Source organism: Lichenostomus cassidix, chromosome 3, assembly GCF_008360975.1.
Source record: "Lichenostomus cassidix isolate B80296 chromosome 3, HeHo_3.0, whole genome shotgun sequence".
NCBI classification, from domain to species: Eukaryota; Metazoa; Chordata; class Aves; order Passeriformes; family Meliphagidae; genus Lichenostomus; species Lichenostomus cassidix.
In genome coordinates, this window is record NC_139483.1 from 23,176,812 (window position 1) to 23,192,526 (window position 15,715).

A 15,715-nucleotide genomic window follows, 5' to 3' on the forward strand; every position below is an offset into this window, starting at 1 on the left:
CTTCATTTTTATGTATTCTTCTCTGCAGAAGCAGCCTAACTACAGCTTTATAAAATACATGTGCAGTCACACATACAGATGTTTGCCATGCTGTTCAAGAGTTCTTCCTCTTCATGAATTAAATCAGTTCCATTTCACAGTTACCTCATTTGTTTGTAGAGCATTTGTGGAAACTTGTTGATAGTGTCCTCGCTAAGGACAGTGGGGCAATGCTTAATGATAGATCTGCAGTATGAATTGTTTAAAAGAGTATCTTTGTAAAATAGTAAATGTTAATATTAAATGTTTCTACAGCTCTTGAGAAGTAGCATGTTGCTGGACAGTCTCCTGTCAGGCAGCATCCAGTCACAGCAGCAGGAAAGGTGGTGTGAGCAATGCTTTCCACCCACACCTTGTTTACAGCTGTTACTTCACTGAGGCTGTATAACTGCTAACATAATAAAATGGAAAGAGCTTAACTAAAGAACCAGTCAGGTTAATTGACTTCCCTTCTTGTGGTTCCCCTTATTGTGGATGTCTGCTGACTTTCACCAGCATACATACTACTTCTTGCTTTCTGGCTTGTGTTTTCTATGACATACAATGTGCACATATTCCATTTATTTCTCAATAGTTCCTCCTGTGTAATAACTGAATTGGAGATAGCAACTCACGTGTGATCAGCAGTTGCAGATACCACCTTCCAGGCTGGCTGTGTGGGAGCCATGCAGTTTGTGCTTTACCCTTGAAATCAAGCAGATAGCCTAGCTGTGTCTGTAGTATCACTGCTCTTTATGGAGATAAGTTAGTTCTTTTCTATGCAAAAAACCCCCAACCAAACAAAGCTGCTGTGGATTTGATTCCACCTGGAGTAAACATTAGCTGTTGTAGAGGTGTTCCTATAGTACCAAAGCTTCAACCAGTTGCAGAAGCTGTGGAAGCATCTTGGTTGAGGTAAACAAAAGCAGGAATTTGACTGCTGCTGTTGCAAGGGTTGAGCTGGATTGAGCCTGTGATTAGAGAGCTTTAGTCTCGCATTCCCAAGAAACAATGGAATTTTAAAAATACCACAACCAAGCCTCGTGTCTGTTCTTGCTTACAAGACACAGGAGAGATTGAATGACTGTGAGATGGTATCCTCTGCAGCAGTGAGGGTAACAATTGTATCTCAGAGCTGGGATAAGGGGTGCCTTCTGCCAGTGGGATGGGCAGAGCATGACAGGCATGCAAGCACAACTGGCTGCTCTGGCCCTGCTGCATGGATGGTCATGAGAGAAAAATTAACACTGGAATGAATACTCCCACCAGAAAGCATTTCTTAATACAGGTTATTTTTCACAAGGGAGGGAGTGTATTGTCATCCTTGGGTTTTAGATAAGAAGATGCAAAGAAGGACAATAACTCTTCAAGGTCGCTTGAGCTTGTCAGAGAGGAAGTTAAAAGCTGGCATTTTACTGAATGGGCTCTGGCATGGAGAGGTAATAAAGCAGTGGCCACAAAGGGCTGTGAATAAGTGGAAGGAATTCCTATACCTGAAATACCAGAAAACTAAGATAAGGCAGTGAGTTGGTGAGTCTATTTCAAAACAGGTTTTCCCTTTATCTGAAATCACCATGTCCTGTGACTTGGCATGATAAGAGCCACGAAATACGTGCTGTGTACACCAGTGCTGGTGCCTCCCCCTGCTCTGCTGTAAGCCTTTTGCTGCTGAGCACAAAAATGTACCAGATCCCACTTTTTCCAGCAGAGCTGAAAGAGAAGTCTTCCCCTGCAGGGTAAATGAGTATTTTGGAAGAAGGAGGTCCATATTTCTTTGAGAAAGGAAATTAATACTATAGGGCAGGTTTCTGTTTTTCTTGATGGAGTTTTGCATATTGGCATTTATGATAGATTAGCTTAGAATAGCACAGAATGAGATCACAGAAACTTGGTTTGTACAGTGGTATTTTTGATGTTACAAATTAGATATTTATGGGTCTTGGGGAAAGAAATGTGCAGCACAATGAAGCAGTCAGTACAAAAAATTTCAGAAATGTTCCAACACTTTTATTTGCAGAGATAATGTCTAACTTGATTGTTAGATAACAGAAAGTAGAGATTATTAATTTCTGTGTCAGGATTTGAAATGAGTAGAATTTCATAAGTAAACATTGCATGGTACAAAATAAAATACATTCATAAAAGAAAAGGGTATTTTGCTTTGCCTGATGTTATCTCACTTAATGATTTCAGTGCTTTTCTATTTTGCTGCTGAAAGGATTCTCTAGAATTGATGAGAATATAGCAATCTCAGAGTAGCAACTTCTTTCCTCTGGGGCAAAAATGTACTTGTTAAAAGCACACCACAAACAAAAACCCAGTTAAGTTAGTTGCCCAAATAAGCAATAAATATTTAAGATGTTGGAAAGTTTCCATAAGTGTCAGATTAAAAGTATGTTGGTACTACTGAACTCAAATGCACTACAGGGATGGGAAATGTTGGACTCTTCCTGGCTTGTTGCAATGTAAAGATTGAATTTTTCACAAACTTGGATTTTCTTTGCATGTTACTGGAAAAATATGCATTTTGGAAATAGAGCTTGGATAATCAGATGTGACCTGTATGAATTGGGGCTTAAAAGCTGAAAAACAAAACCCCCTCAAAATATATGGACATATCTTTGAGCATGAATTACCACCATCACTCTGGCAAGAGCAGTTAAAAAATAAGTGGTTCTGGGTGGAGGGAGGGGTGCAGAGAGAGATTACTGTGAGTGCTTGAGTGCTATTTTTTGGTTTTTTTTGGTCTTATTTTGTCCCCTCTTTCATTCCCCCTCCCTTTTTCCATTTACAAGTCTCCACACCAGCTTCCTTGCCTGCCACATAACTGGTGGTATCTGTCTGTGCAAAAGAGTATGCAGAATACTCCAGCAAAACCAGTGTTTCAGATAGTCCCATGTTTCTCCGTGAACTCTCTATGTTCACTGGATTTTGTGATGTTTTGGACAGCAGTACTTTTGTCTGAGCCTGACTGTGGTTATCATCATTCATTGTGTTGAGCAGATCAGTGACAATGCTACTGTCTTTTTGTAGATTTGTGCATTAAAGACATAAGGTTAAAGAAGAGTTTCTAAGTGGGAAGTCAGACTGAATTTAAAAGTCAGAATTGAGGTTGTCCTTCAAGACTGTGTTGAATCTTCTGGATCACATCGATATTAAGATGCATCTTTTAATTACATAGTCTTCCCCCAAGTCAGAACTCTGAAAAGGTGATTCTGCATATAAAGCAGTCTGTTGGTATTTTGAGTTACCTTTATTTTCTTTTCGTGAAGGGTTTTAATCTTGCTTCTCGAGGAAATGCATGCATTTAAACACCGACCTTGCTGCAGCACTTAGGGTAGTTCATTGGTAGCCTACAAGTTTTAATTAACCTTTATGCAGTGTGGGATGATGGATTTCATTTCATTTAACAGATGAAGAGTGAAGTTAAAAAGAGATTAAGGTCAAAAGTATCTGCTAATTACCTAATTTTCTAATTAAGTAGCTGCCTAATTTGAAACTAGAAAGGTTTGATTGTCAAAGTACATAGGAAGGACTGCCCTGTACATGTCAAAAGCCTGATTGCCTCTGGTGGGAGTACCTGTGAGAGCTTAGTACTTTTCCACATTGATGTCTGGTATTTTGGGTTCGGCACAGCATGCAGGCTCTTCCTCAGGGAGGCTTTGGGAGTGTGGGAGAGATCCTTTCCTGCTCTCCATGTCCTGCTGTGGCTGCCCTGGAGCCCCAGGCAGTGGCTGGCTTTGCCTCTGTCCTGCAGGGCTAAAGCCTGTTGAGTTTCTCTGAGGTACTTGGGTGCCTTCTGCTCTCGGTGCAGGGAGGTGAGTGGTGGCTGAGCCCTCAGTGAAGAGGAAGACCTCCGGCATCTGTTCCCCCTTCAGCCTATTAAAAAAAAGCTGTTTTCTTAGAAAATCTTGTCTAGATCAGTTTGGGTGTTGGGGAGGACAGGGGATTAACCTGTATTGTTTTATCCTTGCTTAATTTGTTCATTTTAAATTAGCATTTTAGCATGGAGATGTTCTAACACTTCTGGCACAACATGAAATATTTTCAGCAAAGGAATACTAATCTATGTGTTAAGTGTTAATGTATATGTCATATTACAGTAGAGCAGTTTATTGCAGCTGTCTCTTTGGTTGCTGCATGAATTTCCAAGTCTGTCTGTTAGAAAAGATGCTCCCTGCCCCTCTCCTTACTGTGACATGAAAGTGGGGTGGCACCAGATATTGATAAGAGCTTGGGGTGGCCTGGATTGCTGCTGAGCGAGTTATATGGGGGATCCCAAGAAGGTGTCTGTAGCCACTGTGAATTCTATCTATGAAGTGTAGAGGTCACTGATCTGTAGCAGAAACGATATTTTGGAAGAGGAAGGGCTTGTCTTGCTGGTTGAAGGCCAAGCGTTGAAGAGTCATGATCTTCAGAACAATACCAAGGATCATCAAGAGCCAAGCAATGTTAGGGGAAAAAGTACTTAAAAACCACAAGGCATTTGAAGTAGTGGGTGGGGAAATACCTGTGAATGGTCTTACTCTTGAGATGCATCTCAGTGGAGGTGGAGCTGATAGGAAGTATGCAGTTGGGGAAGGATATGAGAGAGTACCAGCATAATTATCTGCCTCTTCAAGTAATCATATGGATACCAATGCCAAATATAAGAAGTGTCTGTAAGTATTTGTTCTGTTTTTGCAGTCTGCCTAGCAAAGCTAGTATCAGCAAGTATGAAATATAAAACTTTTGTGCCCAGTAAGTTATACAATTACTGGAAACTTAAGCAAGCAGGACACTCATCTTGGTCAAATACAGCATGGGTGGAGCTGTGCCCTGTGAGTCTCATGCTGATATATTTCTAGATTATTTGCATTAAAAGTGAATGTGTTTACAGCAGCAGATACACAAGCTTATTACAAAAATTCATTATCTTCTGTAATTTGTGGTTATTACATAGTTATTTCTGTCAGGATGTTTTTGTATCACCTTTCAGTTTTTCTCCTTCCCTTGCTTTTTCATATCAGGAAAAAAAAAAGGTGTGAAAGCCAGTGTGCACGAATCTTTCTAGCTGTACTAAGAGAGCTACTAATTATTAGGCATGAAGTAGTAAATCATTTTACGTGTCAGAACAACCCTTTCAAATGAGATGGCTTGAAACCACGGGTCATGTTCTTTATATTGTCATAATGCAGGCTCACAGATGGGAACTTGTGTCAAACTGACCATAAAGCAGACCACAATATTGAAGGTCAGTAGCAACTGTTGCACTGCAGAATTTCATGAGCTTCAGCAAAATCATCTCACGGATGATCTACAGACAACTCACTACAGTTGTTAAAAGCATGTATGCCATGCTTAATTGAAAAGTTCTAAGAAAGCTTCTTCCAGTGTCATTATACCTTTTGTTGCTCTTTTGAATTGTAATGCATTGCTATAATGATTTAAATTTATACTTTATGGCCTCTCCTTTTTTTTTTTTTTTTTTTTTTTATAAAATACATCTCTACATATCCCTACAGAGTTGGGTTTTTTTTGTTAGGTTCTTTTTACTGTTGGTGGGGGATGTTGTTTGGGTTTGTTAATGGCCAAGTCGTGTATCCATCACAACATGGTGGATTGCACTGCTGTAATTTAAAGTGATCAATAAGTGATCTTTTTACATGGTTTATGGTTAAAAATACAGATGAGTCATTGGGATGATGACTTTTGATGTTTAAGGCATATCCACTAGACGCTGTACTCTTGTTTTATGGTCTGATTCTGCAGTGGGGTCTGTGCAAATAAACTGACTGCTTGCTATTGACTTTTGGTCAAAATGTTTTATGAAAGGCTAGTGTAGAGTAACATATCTTTTTTTATTAACTATTTGTAGGGGGCCAAAATAAGATGGATCTATGAAATGTTAAAAAATCTCATGAGCTATGCAAGGAAGAAAGGTTGATGTGGTGGTCCTTGTGCAGCATCAGTCCTTTGCAACTGAGTGGTGTGTGACAACATGTGTTCTTCCTGAAAACATAAAGAAATATCTTTGGAGAACAGAAATATGAGGTTTAGCTAGCTTTTTTTTTGTAGTTGTTGTTGAAAATTATGAATTACAGATATGGAACATAATTCTTGATCTTTGCACCTTTTATAAGCTACACTTAAAACAACTGATCTACAGAAAACTGCAGAGAGTTTTCTTTCTCATACCATGGTAGAAAAACAAATTTATCAGATATCTCTCTGGAAATATAAGCCTCATCCAGAGTCAAATTTTTTCACTGCTCTTTAGAACAAAAATTGGAAGTTATACAAACACATACTTTCTTAATCATAAATTACGTGTGAGCAGATCACGGTCCGGGTGAGAAAGGATTCTTTAGGGACAGTTATCTCCTGAAGTTGTCAGCTAGATCTTTATACCAGTTCCAGTAATTTCTGTTGCTTTTCTCTAATAAAAGAGTCTTACCACTCTGGGGAAAATATAGAAAATGCTGTGGGTGCCTTAACAGCCAGGGGTCTAAAATTACCTGTGGTTTATGTGGCTTTATTGGATAAAACAGGATTTTCCACCCCAGGGTTTAAATTTCCATGCGCTGAAGTCTGTAGAATTTGTTTTTCTGAAATGCTGCTTATGTCTAAAATGAATTCCTTACTTAGGTTTAGTCAAAGCTGGGAGGAATTGACTCAGAGGAGTAACAATGGATGCTCTGGAATTGTTGAGGGGGGCCAGAATAGATGGTTCAGTAGTAAGATATGCTTTTTTCAAATGTAGCCAGTTTAAATTTTTCATAGGCAGTGAATGATGAAGGGTGATGCTTTTCAAGTGCTGTTACCCTCACATGCCTGCTAGCTGACATGCGAGGATAGGACTGATATGTGGCTTGGGAGGTTTGTCAAGTACCATCACTATGGCTTGGACACCCTTTTGGTTTTCCTGGCCTAAGTCTAAGGGGCAGTTTGAATTGCTGCTGTGTTTGATCTGCTGGGAGTGGTTTGATGCCTGTGGCTGTGAGGAGTCTCACGCAGAGTAACCTGTCTGATCAATGATGTTCATTGACAATGAGAAATTACCTTCATTTTTTATGGTCATCCTTGTGTCTCATGAGTACTGAATACAAGCATCTCATGTGTATCCCTTCTTACTCCAAAAGCAGGGGAAGCGTTGTTTTCCTGGCTAAAATGAAAAATCAAACTGATGAACTACAAAAATTAGCAAAACATCTTATTTTGAAAGTTATAGTATTGTATAGTTAGACCCAGCATGTTTTTGCTGTCATTAGATACCAGTTCTCTTACCTTAAACCAGTTTTTAAGACTGAAATACTTGAGATTCACATCTGTGTGGATGTCTCCTCATTACTACCAGCGAACACCGTAGGTGGTGCTTTTATTCCACAATGGATCTTGTTCCCAGTGCTCTCTTGAAGGCATAGGTCATCAACAGCTTGGGAAACATAACCAACACATCAGTAATGATGCTGTTGGGTTATAATCAGGATAACTGGGTAACTAAAAAGGTATTTTTAAAATGAATTAAGTGTATGAATTAATAGTCAAATGCACTTAATTTCTTCCTCTATTTGCTTAACTGGTTTCCCTTTTTACGTAAATTTCCCTCTGGTTTAATAAAATAAGAGTGGCTCATGGAAGGCCTGGGTAGAAGTATGTCTGTCAGCACGTGGGAAAGGACAGATGTTTAGGACTGGGAGGAGAGGAAGGGAGGAGATGGAATTTTGCTTCACATTGACTGACTTTGTTCTCACATAAGAACTATTTCCTCTCTGAAGGGGGGAAGGCATGTCCTTCAAGCAAGGGATTTTTTTTGTTTAAAGTTCTCTTGAAGTTTCTTTAGATTATAAAATGTATTTTAAATGAAAGGAGAAACCTGGAAGAGATTTAGAAAACTTCTGTGAAGAAAAGGTATAATTCTATATTGTGCAGATTTGTCAAAATGATCTCACGGATTCCAGTTTTGTTTACTTTCAGGGCATCTTCTTTTAAGATAATCCCTGTTGAGTTACTTTTCAAGACACTGCCAAGAAGGGCATGTTGGAATTCAGTTGAATATTTGCTGTAATGGGTGAGGTATTTGGGTTGGGAATCATTCATTTGAATTCTCTAAGAGTTGCCAGGGTAATACGTGATTGTCATCACTTGAAACAGATCTTGCTTCTGTAGAATGATAAAGAACAATGAAATGTCTTCCCAGTGTGCTACTGTATTCTTTGATCAACCAAATTATTCTTGATTTCCCAGTGATATCCTTGCTCTCCAGCTTCATTCAGTCGCTGTGTCTCCTGTGCCCTCTCTGCAATGCAAAGCAGCTGCTGGTGGTTTGAAACCTCCTGTTGCACAGTAGGGCACATTGCTTTGTCTGGTTTGGAATCAGCTGAATGGCTTGACCTCTTTGGCTTTCTCCTCATGCCCCATTTCTGGAGCTGCACCTTCTGACAAGCTGTTGGGTTGAAGTTGGGTTTGAGGGTCCTTCTGCCCCTGAGCTGTGCCAAGGCTTGAGCTTCCATAGCACAGCTCACAGAGAGCTCCAGTCAGCTCCTCTGCCATCTCACTGGGTATATGGAGGAAGTCAAAGCATTGCAGCTCACCCTTACAGGGCAGGAAGATTGGCACTCCTATTGTTTTCTGAAATTTCTAATTAGTGACATAACTGTGGATTTGGGAGCTGCAGCAGCCAGCTAATATGGGCTAGTTTTAGTGTGCTGGGGTTCAACAGAAACAGTCTAGTTTCAGTGTTAGTAGTTCATGGGAAATAAGGATGTCCAGAGATATGCAGAGCACTTGCTGCTGTGCTCATTGGAGAGACCGATCAACAGGATCACTTTCCTGGTTTGGTAATTACTATTATTTGGACTCCACACAGGGAACACAGTAATACTTGGCATCTAAAATGATGATTTGACATAGCTACTTATTCCTTTTGAAAATGTTTTATAGTGATCTGCTGTATATTTATGCAGCCTGGGAACGTGTCCATAATTTAATCCATTACAATGGATAATATCTATTAATTGAAGACTTTGGCAAACAAAAAAGAAAAAAATTAGGTTTGGGGTTTTTTTTCCCCCCTTTTTTTCTTCCTCTTTTTTTTAAGGAAATGTCAAACTACTCTTCTGTTTGGACTGCTACCCAGTGTGTAAGAGAAGTTATAAGGTTTATAATATTTTAAAAATAATAGTTTTCTGGAGTTAACTCTGGAGTTAATTCTGACTGGTCCACTGCATCTATTTAAAGGCTAATATTTCATGGATAGTAGAAGTATGAAGTATATGGTATTTTAAATCCATTTACTTCCCTAAAGTAAAAGCTTTTCCTCATGAATTAATGGACATTTACCTTGGTTCCTGTTATTATGCTGTATAGGTATGTATGCATGTGGGAACTTTTACCAGCTCCTTAAACCAAATGGGGGTTTACATTTTGAACATGAGGGCTTTAATAAAAGAATCTTACACAATCCTTCCAAACCCGGGGTAGCTGTCACAGGTCTGGGTTTGCAAAGTCCTGGCGAGAGAGCATTGGATGTGCTGGGCTGTGGAGTTGTTAAAATAAATCTTCTGTGTATAGGGAGGTACAGGGAGGATGGTGGTATTAAAGGCATTTTTGTTGAGTTCTAATCTGTTGTCTCTGGATCTTGATTTGATTGTGTGCCTTATTAACTGATTCCTCTGCAGTTCTTTATATCAGCCTGAATGAATATAGTACTAACCATGAAATGTACACTTCTGCTTTTGCTTTAATCAAATAGTGAATTCAAACAATATGTAAAACTGTTATCTGGGGGCTGTTTTATTATTGTAACCTTAACTGTTCCTTTCAGTTCAATAATAATTTTGGATACATTTAATTGCTAAAAGGTTTTTAGGGGTTTTTTTACTAAATCATTGTAGGAATTTTGTTTGTATTGTAAAAGTATTAAATGTGATGCTTTATTTTGCTTAGTTTAATTCTTGGTCCTTCAGTAGTGAGTATCATGTTTTAACTGCCTGGAAGTTGGCATGAAACTCCTTAATCTCTTTCATATTTAGTTCATTGGAGGAATTTGGCTCAGTGTTTCTTTTGTTTATATGTAATTTGAAATGCCTTTATGCAAGTACTTCAAAGATTAAAGCCTCTTTTTAAGGAAAATCAGAGTTTTGGGACTGTGGCTTATGTTAACTTTTGTCTCCTTGACATGTCTTCTTAATATTAGTGAACTAAAGTTTAGATTGAATAGAATCACATTAATAATAACAGCTATTTTCCCTTTTGTTTAAATTTGCTTTATTTATTTCATAGAATATGAACTTAAACTAACTGTATAATACAGGTAAATTTCTGTAAACCTGTATTAGAAATTCCTTACTCAGTTTTTAGGAAGCTTTAAACAGAATGAATAAGGAATTCAGTACCTTGTGATTGAGCAACATATTCTTTTACAGATTTTTTTTTTTTTTTAGGTGGTTGGCCTATGATTTATTAGAACAACCAAATACAAAAATCTGTTACGTGTTATTTTGGCTTGGCAGAAATAATGCAAAGAACTGTCAAAGGCAAAGAGTAAGCAGAAGCTGTAATTTCCTTTTTACTGCTGAAGAATAGATTTGGCTGTGTCAGGCCTTCAATGCTAATCTATCTCTGTGTGGCCAAACAGATTTTTGGAACCTTTTTGTAGTGCATTTATTTTCTCTTCGCTTCAGGCCAAATGTTATAAGGTTGTATGTTTTTTGGCACATAGAGGGTGGTGATGTGAAAAAAGTTAAAGAGAAGGAATTGAAATTAAGAACTGTGATCTAGACCATTTAAACTGAGATTGCCACTTGATGCAATTAGGTCATCGCTAGCAGTACTTGTATGTTTAACTGTGGACTTTTTTTAAACTTTGAAACTTGCTGTAATATTAAGGATCATAGTTAAAATTCTTAAACAGTTCCACAATAATATATTGCGTAATTTTACCACAGTTTTATACCTTTTTTGTTAATTGAATTGGAGTTTAAGTAAGATTAATTTCAGTCTGCCTTCTAGTCGTAAGCATGTTTTTCACAGAGAGCACATTGCCTTTTGTGATTTTAATAGGGCCATGCTTCTTAAGCCTTCTTAGCTAATGATTAGTAATGATATCTGTCTTGAAGCATTAATTTGATGTTTGCCATAATATCCATTCCTTTTTTGCCTGAACATGCTTGTTAGAATGTCTTCAGTATTTCAAAATGATGGGGCAGATGTATTTGTGCTGTACATGCTTCTTTCCCTGGCTTTTAATTCAGAACAGAGTGGTTCAATGCCTCTTTCTGCTCTGCTCTGCCTCTGCACAGATGACAGCATCTCAGCTGCGAGCACCTCTGATGTCCAGGACCGTCTTTCAGCCCTGGAGCTGAGAGTGCAGCAACAGGAAGATGAAATCACCGTGCTAAAAGCAGCGTTGGCTGATGTGCTAAGACGTCTTGCTATCTCTGAAGACCATGTAGCTTCTGTGAGAAAATCAACACCAAGTAAAGGTAAGCCCAAATTTGGTAAACTCTTTCTAGAGTCAGACTGTGTTATCATGTTAGAATGTTCTCCACTGGTCACTTGTTTCTTCCCTTTTCTGTCTCATTTAGAAAGGCAGATCTATTTTGAGCTGGAGGGGTTAGGTTTTTAATAGTGGCTTAAATATATATGGCTAACAGATATCTGAAATATCCTTTTTAATTTTGCTGTTTACTGGCATTTTTATTTTCTTGACGCCCCAGAAGATTTTCCATGCTTCTTGCTATTCTTCCTGCTTTAATTTCAGTGGTAGAATGTTAATCTGCCACTGGGGATTCTGGGGCTTATGGACAGTTTTGAGTCTCAGCTCTGACTTTGCTTAGAAATTACTTGATTGAAAGGGCATATTAGAGGCTACATTTCCTCTTGCTCCTAAATTATAACCAAAACAAAAAACAAAGTACAGTACCATCAAATAAGAGGGCTTTCTGAATATAGTTAATTTTTGTTCCACTACAGACATAACTCACCACCAGTAAATCTCATATAAGCAATGACAATGTAGCAGCAATATCTCTTTTGGTTAGTCATTAGTAACTTTTATATTGCAACATTGAAATATGTAGGTTTTGCACTAATTTTTATTTATTTATTTATTTTTTTAATCCCCTGTGGACATTTCATTTTCTGTTCTAGAGAATTATTTGAATTGAGTTTTGAACTTACTCCAACTTAAAAGTTGTGTGTTTGAAGAGAATTATGGCAGTGTATGTTTCTGGCATATATCAGGTCTCTGATTAAATAAAAGGTTAGGTCATATTTCAAGTAATTCACAGTTTTAATTCACCATAATTGCATGTAACCCCATCAAACCATGCAGCACAGAGGTCTCTGGGATCAATCCCTGTGTTTCAGTCTTGCAGTGCATCTATTACACCAGTAAAATACCGAACTGGTACAATATAGCCTATGTTTGGATGACTACTTTATACAGGCTGAAAATGCTGAAAGTTTGAATTATTTTAGATGTGACAGAGAGATATAATTCCTTAATTAAGTGTTTTTGCAGTCTCTCTGCCAGATGGAAGGAAGTCATGATGCGTAATTGGCTTAGGTTCTGAATCCTGCCATTCTCTTTTGCTTGCTAAATGGTAGACTGTTGTCATCTCTGCTTATAAATGGAGCTTTTATCTATCTGATTTACAAGTCTGGTCTCATCAAGACTGAAACTTCCTTTTCAAGCTCTTTGTAAATGGAGCTCTAGCAACTATTTTGACTAAATCACTCTGCTGTCCATTATGAGAAAAAGAAAATGTCCAAGTGAAAAACTGGGCAAAACATATGCACCATAGTGCCTTATTCTTCCTATTTAAATGCAGATGAGCTGGGATGTGCACAAACGTGGCTAAAAACCTTTGGCTGGGAGCTCTCTAACACCCAACAGACTTAGTGTACAGGCAGGGCAAATTTACTGTATTCTGCAAAATGCCTTGGGGCTATCTCCTTTCTAGGGGTCTTGGGACCATACTGAATTCTCTAGGTCAATTTGTTTAGTTAAAAATAAAGGAATTATTTGCAGGAGGCAGAGCAGAGGAAGGGTGGAATATCTACTTATCTTCAGCTTGGTCATATTATTTCTCTACAAATTAATGGCAACATGGAACTGTGGAGAAAGAGATGGGAACAGGGACAGATATGTATATGTATGATCTAATACACTGAACTTAAATGAATTATGACTAATTGGCACTGTATTTAATTTGCAGTGAATGTGTTCCCATTGTGTGCAGATACCCAATACCACCAGACAACCCATTAACTTTACTGTTAATCATGAAATCAGCTGTATATGAAATTCACAGAAAAAAATGTTTACATACAGAGACTGGAATTTTATGAGTCTAAATTTAGGCTTGAAGGATAAGCTTGGGATTAAAACAAGTTCGTACATTGGTTTTTGCAATACCCTAGGTTCTGCTTTTGATTTTGTATTTTAAGTTTTTTCAATGGCAAAAAATCTCTTGAAATGTTTTAACAGAGGTAAATGCATTATTTATTTGGATAAGTAGGACTAGAAGATCATCTGAATTGCCATACAAAAATAATTCTTCAGAGAAGTAATTGTTAAGTTTTCTTTGAAGTATTATGCATGTATATAACAAACTCTTACTGGTCAAATCACGATTGCTGCAAAGGTAGCTGTAGTCTTACAAAGCTCCTTTTGGTGTTTGCGATCCTGTCAAGAATCTGAATTTCTGCATTACAGTAGTTGTGGTTTCATGGAAAATTTTATAGGTAAACTTTCTTTAAAAGACAAATGCTGAGGCTTTCAATCAGAGAAGTATTTTTCTCTGCAGCAGCCCTTAAATACATACTGAAATAACAAGTAAAGAGAGTATATGTGTATATATGCTTCTGAATATGTGGAGAGAGATGTGTTAATCTGAAGTCTGGCAGCACAGTGAGATAAATACTTTTAAAACAAACTGAACTTAACAAGAATAATAGTACCAGAAAAAGCCATCCTGAATCTTTCTATCAAACAACGGAGTTTTAATCTGAGTACAAGGCAATAACTAACCTAATTTGAAGGTGGCTTTTCTATATTTTACTGAAATGAGTTTTCTAAAACCTCTTCATTTTTTTTCTTGTTGCCACCTGATCAGTGTCTTTGAAGAGAAATTTTTCATAGGCTAAAAATAAGTGTTGTGAGCAGACTGTGAATCACACTGAAAGGGACAAATCCATCCTGATCACTTTTTCACTGATTTTTCTTATTCTGAAGTTGATGGCTCCACTTAGTGCAAAAAGTCGTCTCGCCATCCTTTGTCTAGTTTGTCTGCATTGCACATCTGGTGATCTAATTCTGTTCTTAATTTTCTTACTCCTTCATTTTAGATTGACAGGTTGAAACAGTAGCTGAAGATAAAGTTTTTTGCATTATCCTTTAAATCCTTGTTTTTCTTCTTTTTCCAACATTTCTGGCGCATGCTTATTTTGAACTCAGTCCAGTCTCCAGTGCAAAAAAATTCATATAGTCATGGGTAGATTTTTATTTCTAACTCATGGCCTTTCAGTCAGGAGGTTGCTACTTATGATCTTGTGTGTAAAGCCCTGTTTCAGAAGCAAACGGCACTTCATACAGGGATTTGTGAACTGTAGAAGATAAGATAAAGGTCAACATTTTTTAGCCACCTTAGTGTCTCCTAGTAAAGCATGGAGGGGAGATACTGTATAAGGAAAATAACTCTAGTAGGGATTGCAACAGGATTAACACTTGTCTGTATTTCACAGTGAAAAAAAAGCAGGCTGGGAGCGTTCACATATGACTTCTCAATGCGAAGTTATTCTAAACAGAGCAAATCCTTTCAAAATAAAAAGACTGTGATAGTCCATGTCTGCACACAGCTGAGAATAACTACACAAAGAGAAATTACCAGGTCCAAAGATAGTGTTAAGGATTGGAAATATGGAAGGGCTTGGTAAGGGATCAGATCCCCAGCAGCTATGGAGCTTGTAGGGATCATGGTGTGGGGGTGTCTTTATGGGCTTTTTTCCTTTCGTTGTCTCTTTCTTTCCTTTTTTTAATAGATGGCTTGGTAAGAAGAATTTTTTTGGTGGGAAATTATTTGCATTTGCCAGCTCTGCACTCTTGTTGCCACATGCCTCTGCTGTTGATGCATGATTGATGCTGTTAACATTCACAAAAAGTTCCAAAAACAAAGATTACCTGGACACTGAAGAAAAGGAAAGCGTGAAGCAGTCTGGTACTTGTGGCTGCCAGCAAGATAGATTGGCTCACAGCTGATGCCTGGTAAACCTATTAAAATCTTCCAGGGTGTCAAAATGTGTGTAACAGGAGAATTCATCCCTCAGGCTCTGGGTGTGCAGGCAAGTTTGTGGCACACTATGGCCCCGGTAAAATACCTCTTGAATCATTGCACTGGAGTATGAGCTTGTGCCTGAAAAGGTATATCTGATGTCTGCCTGTAGAGAAACAAAGAGTTCATGTCCTTTTTCTGGACTCAGAAATAATGAGGAAGCTTGACAAAGGTTAAACCTTTGGAGGAACATTTCCTATTTCTTGGACAGGAATTTATATCAGATAACTCATATGCAAATTCAACTCACAAAGTGAAATTGGTATAGTGGATGGCAGTTTGCAGAGAGGGTTGCCCATGACAGTGAAGAGTGGCAGACTGAGAGGCATTTTATTTTACTTAAAAGCAGTGATCTTAGAGACCTGCAAAAGCAGATATGT

At 38.0% G+C, this 15,715-nt stretch overlaps 1 protein-coding gene across 6 annotated transcripts in view; it reads left to right on the forward strand.

The window, feature by feature from the left end:
- The window catches only part of EML4 (EMAP like 4), a 151,711-nt gene that overhangs the window by 70,821 nt on the left and 65,175 nt on the right, over positions 1-15,715 (forward strand). For all 6 annotated transcript variants that reach the window (XM_085054949.1, XM_085054950.1, XM_085054946.1 and 3 more), the window contains exon 2: positions 11,301-11,483. In XM_085054949.1, the coding sequence (XP_084911075.1) occupies positions 11,301-11,483 (183 nt within the window). The remainder of the gene's footprint in view (positions 1-11,300; positions 11,484-15,715) is intronic.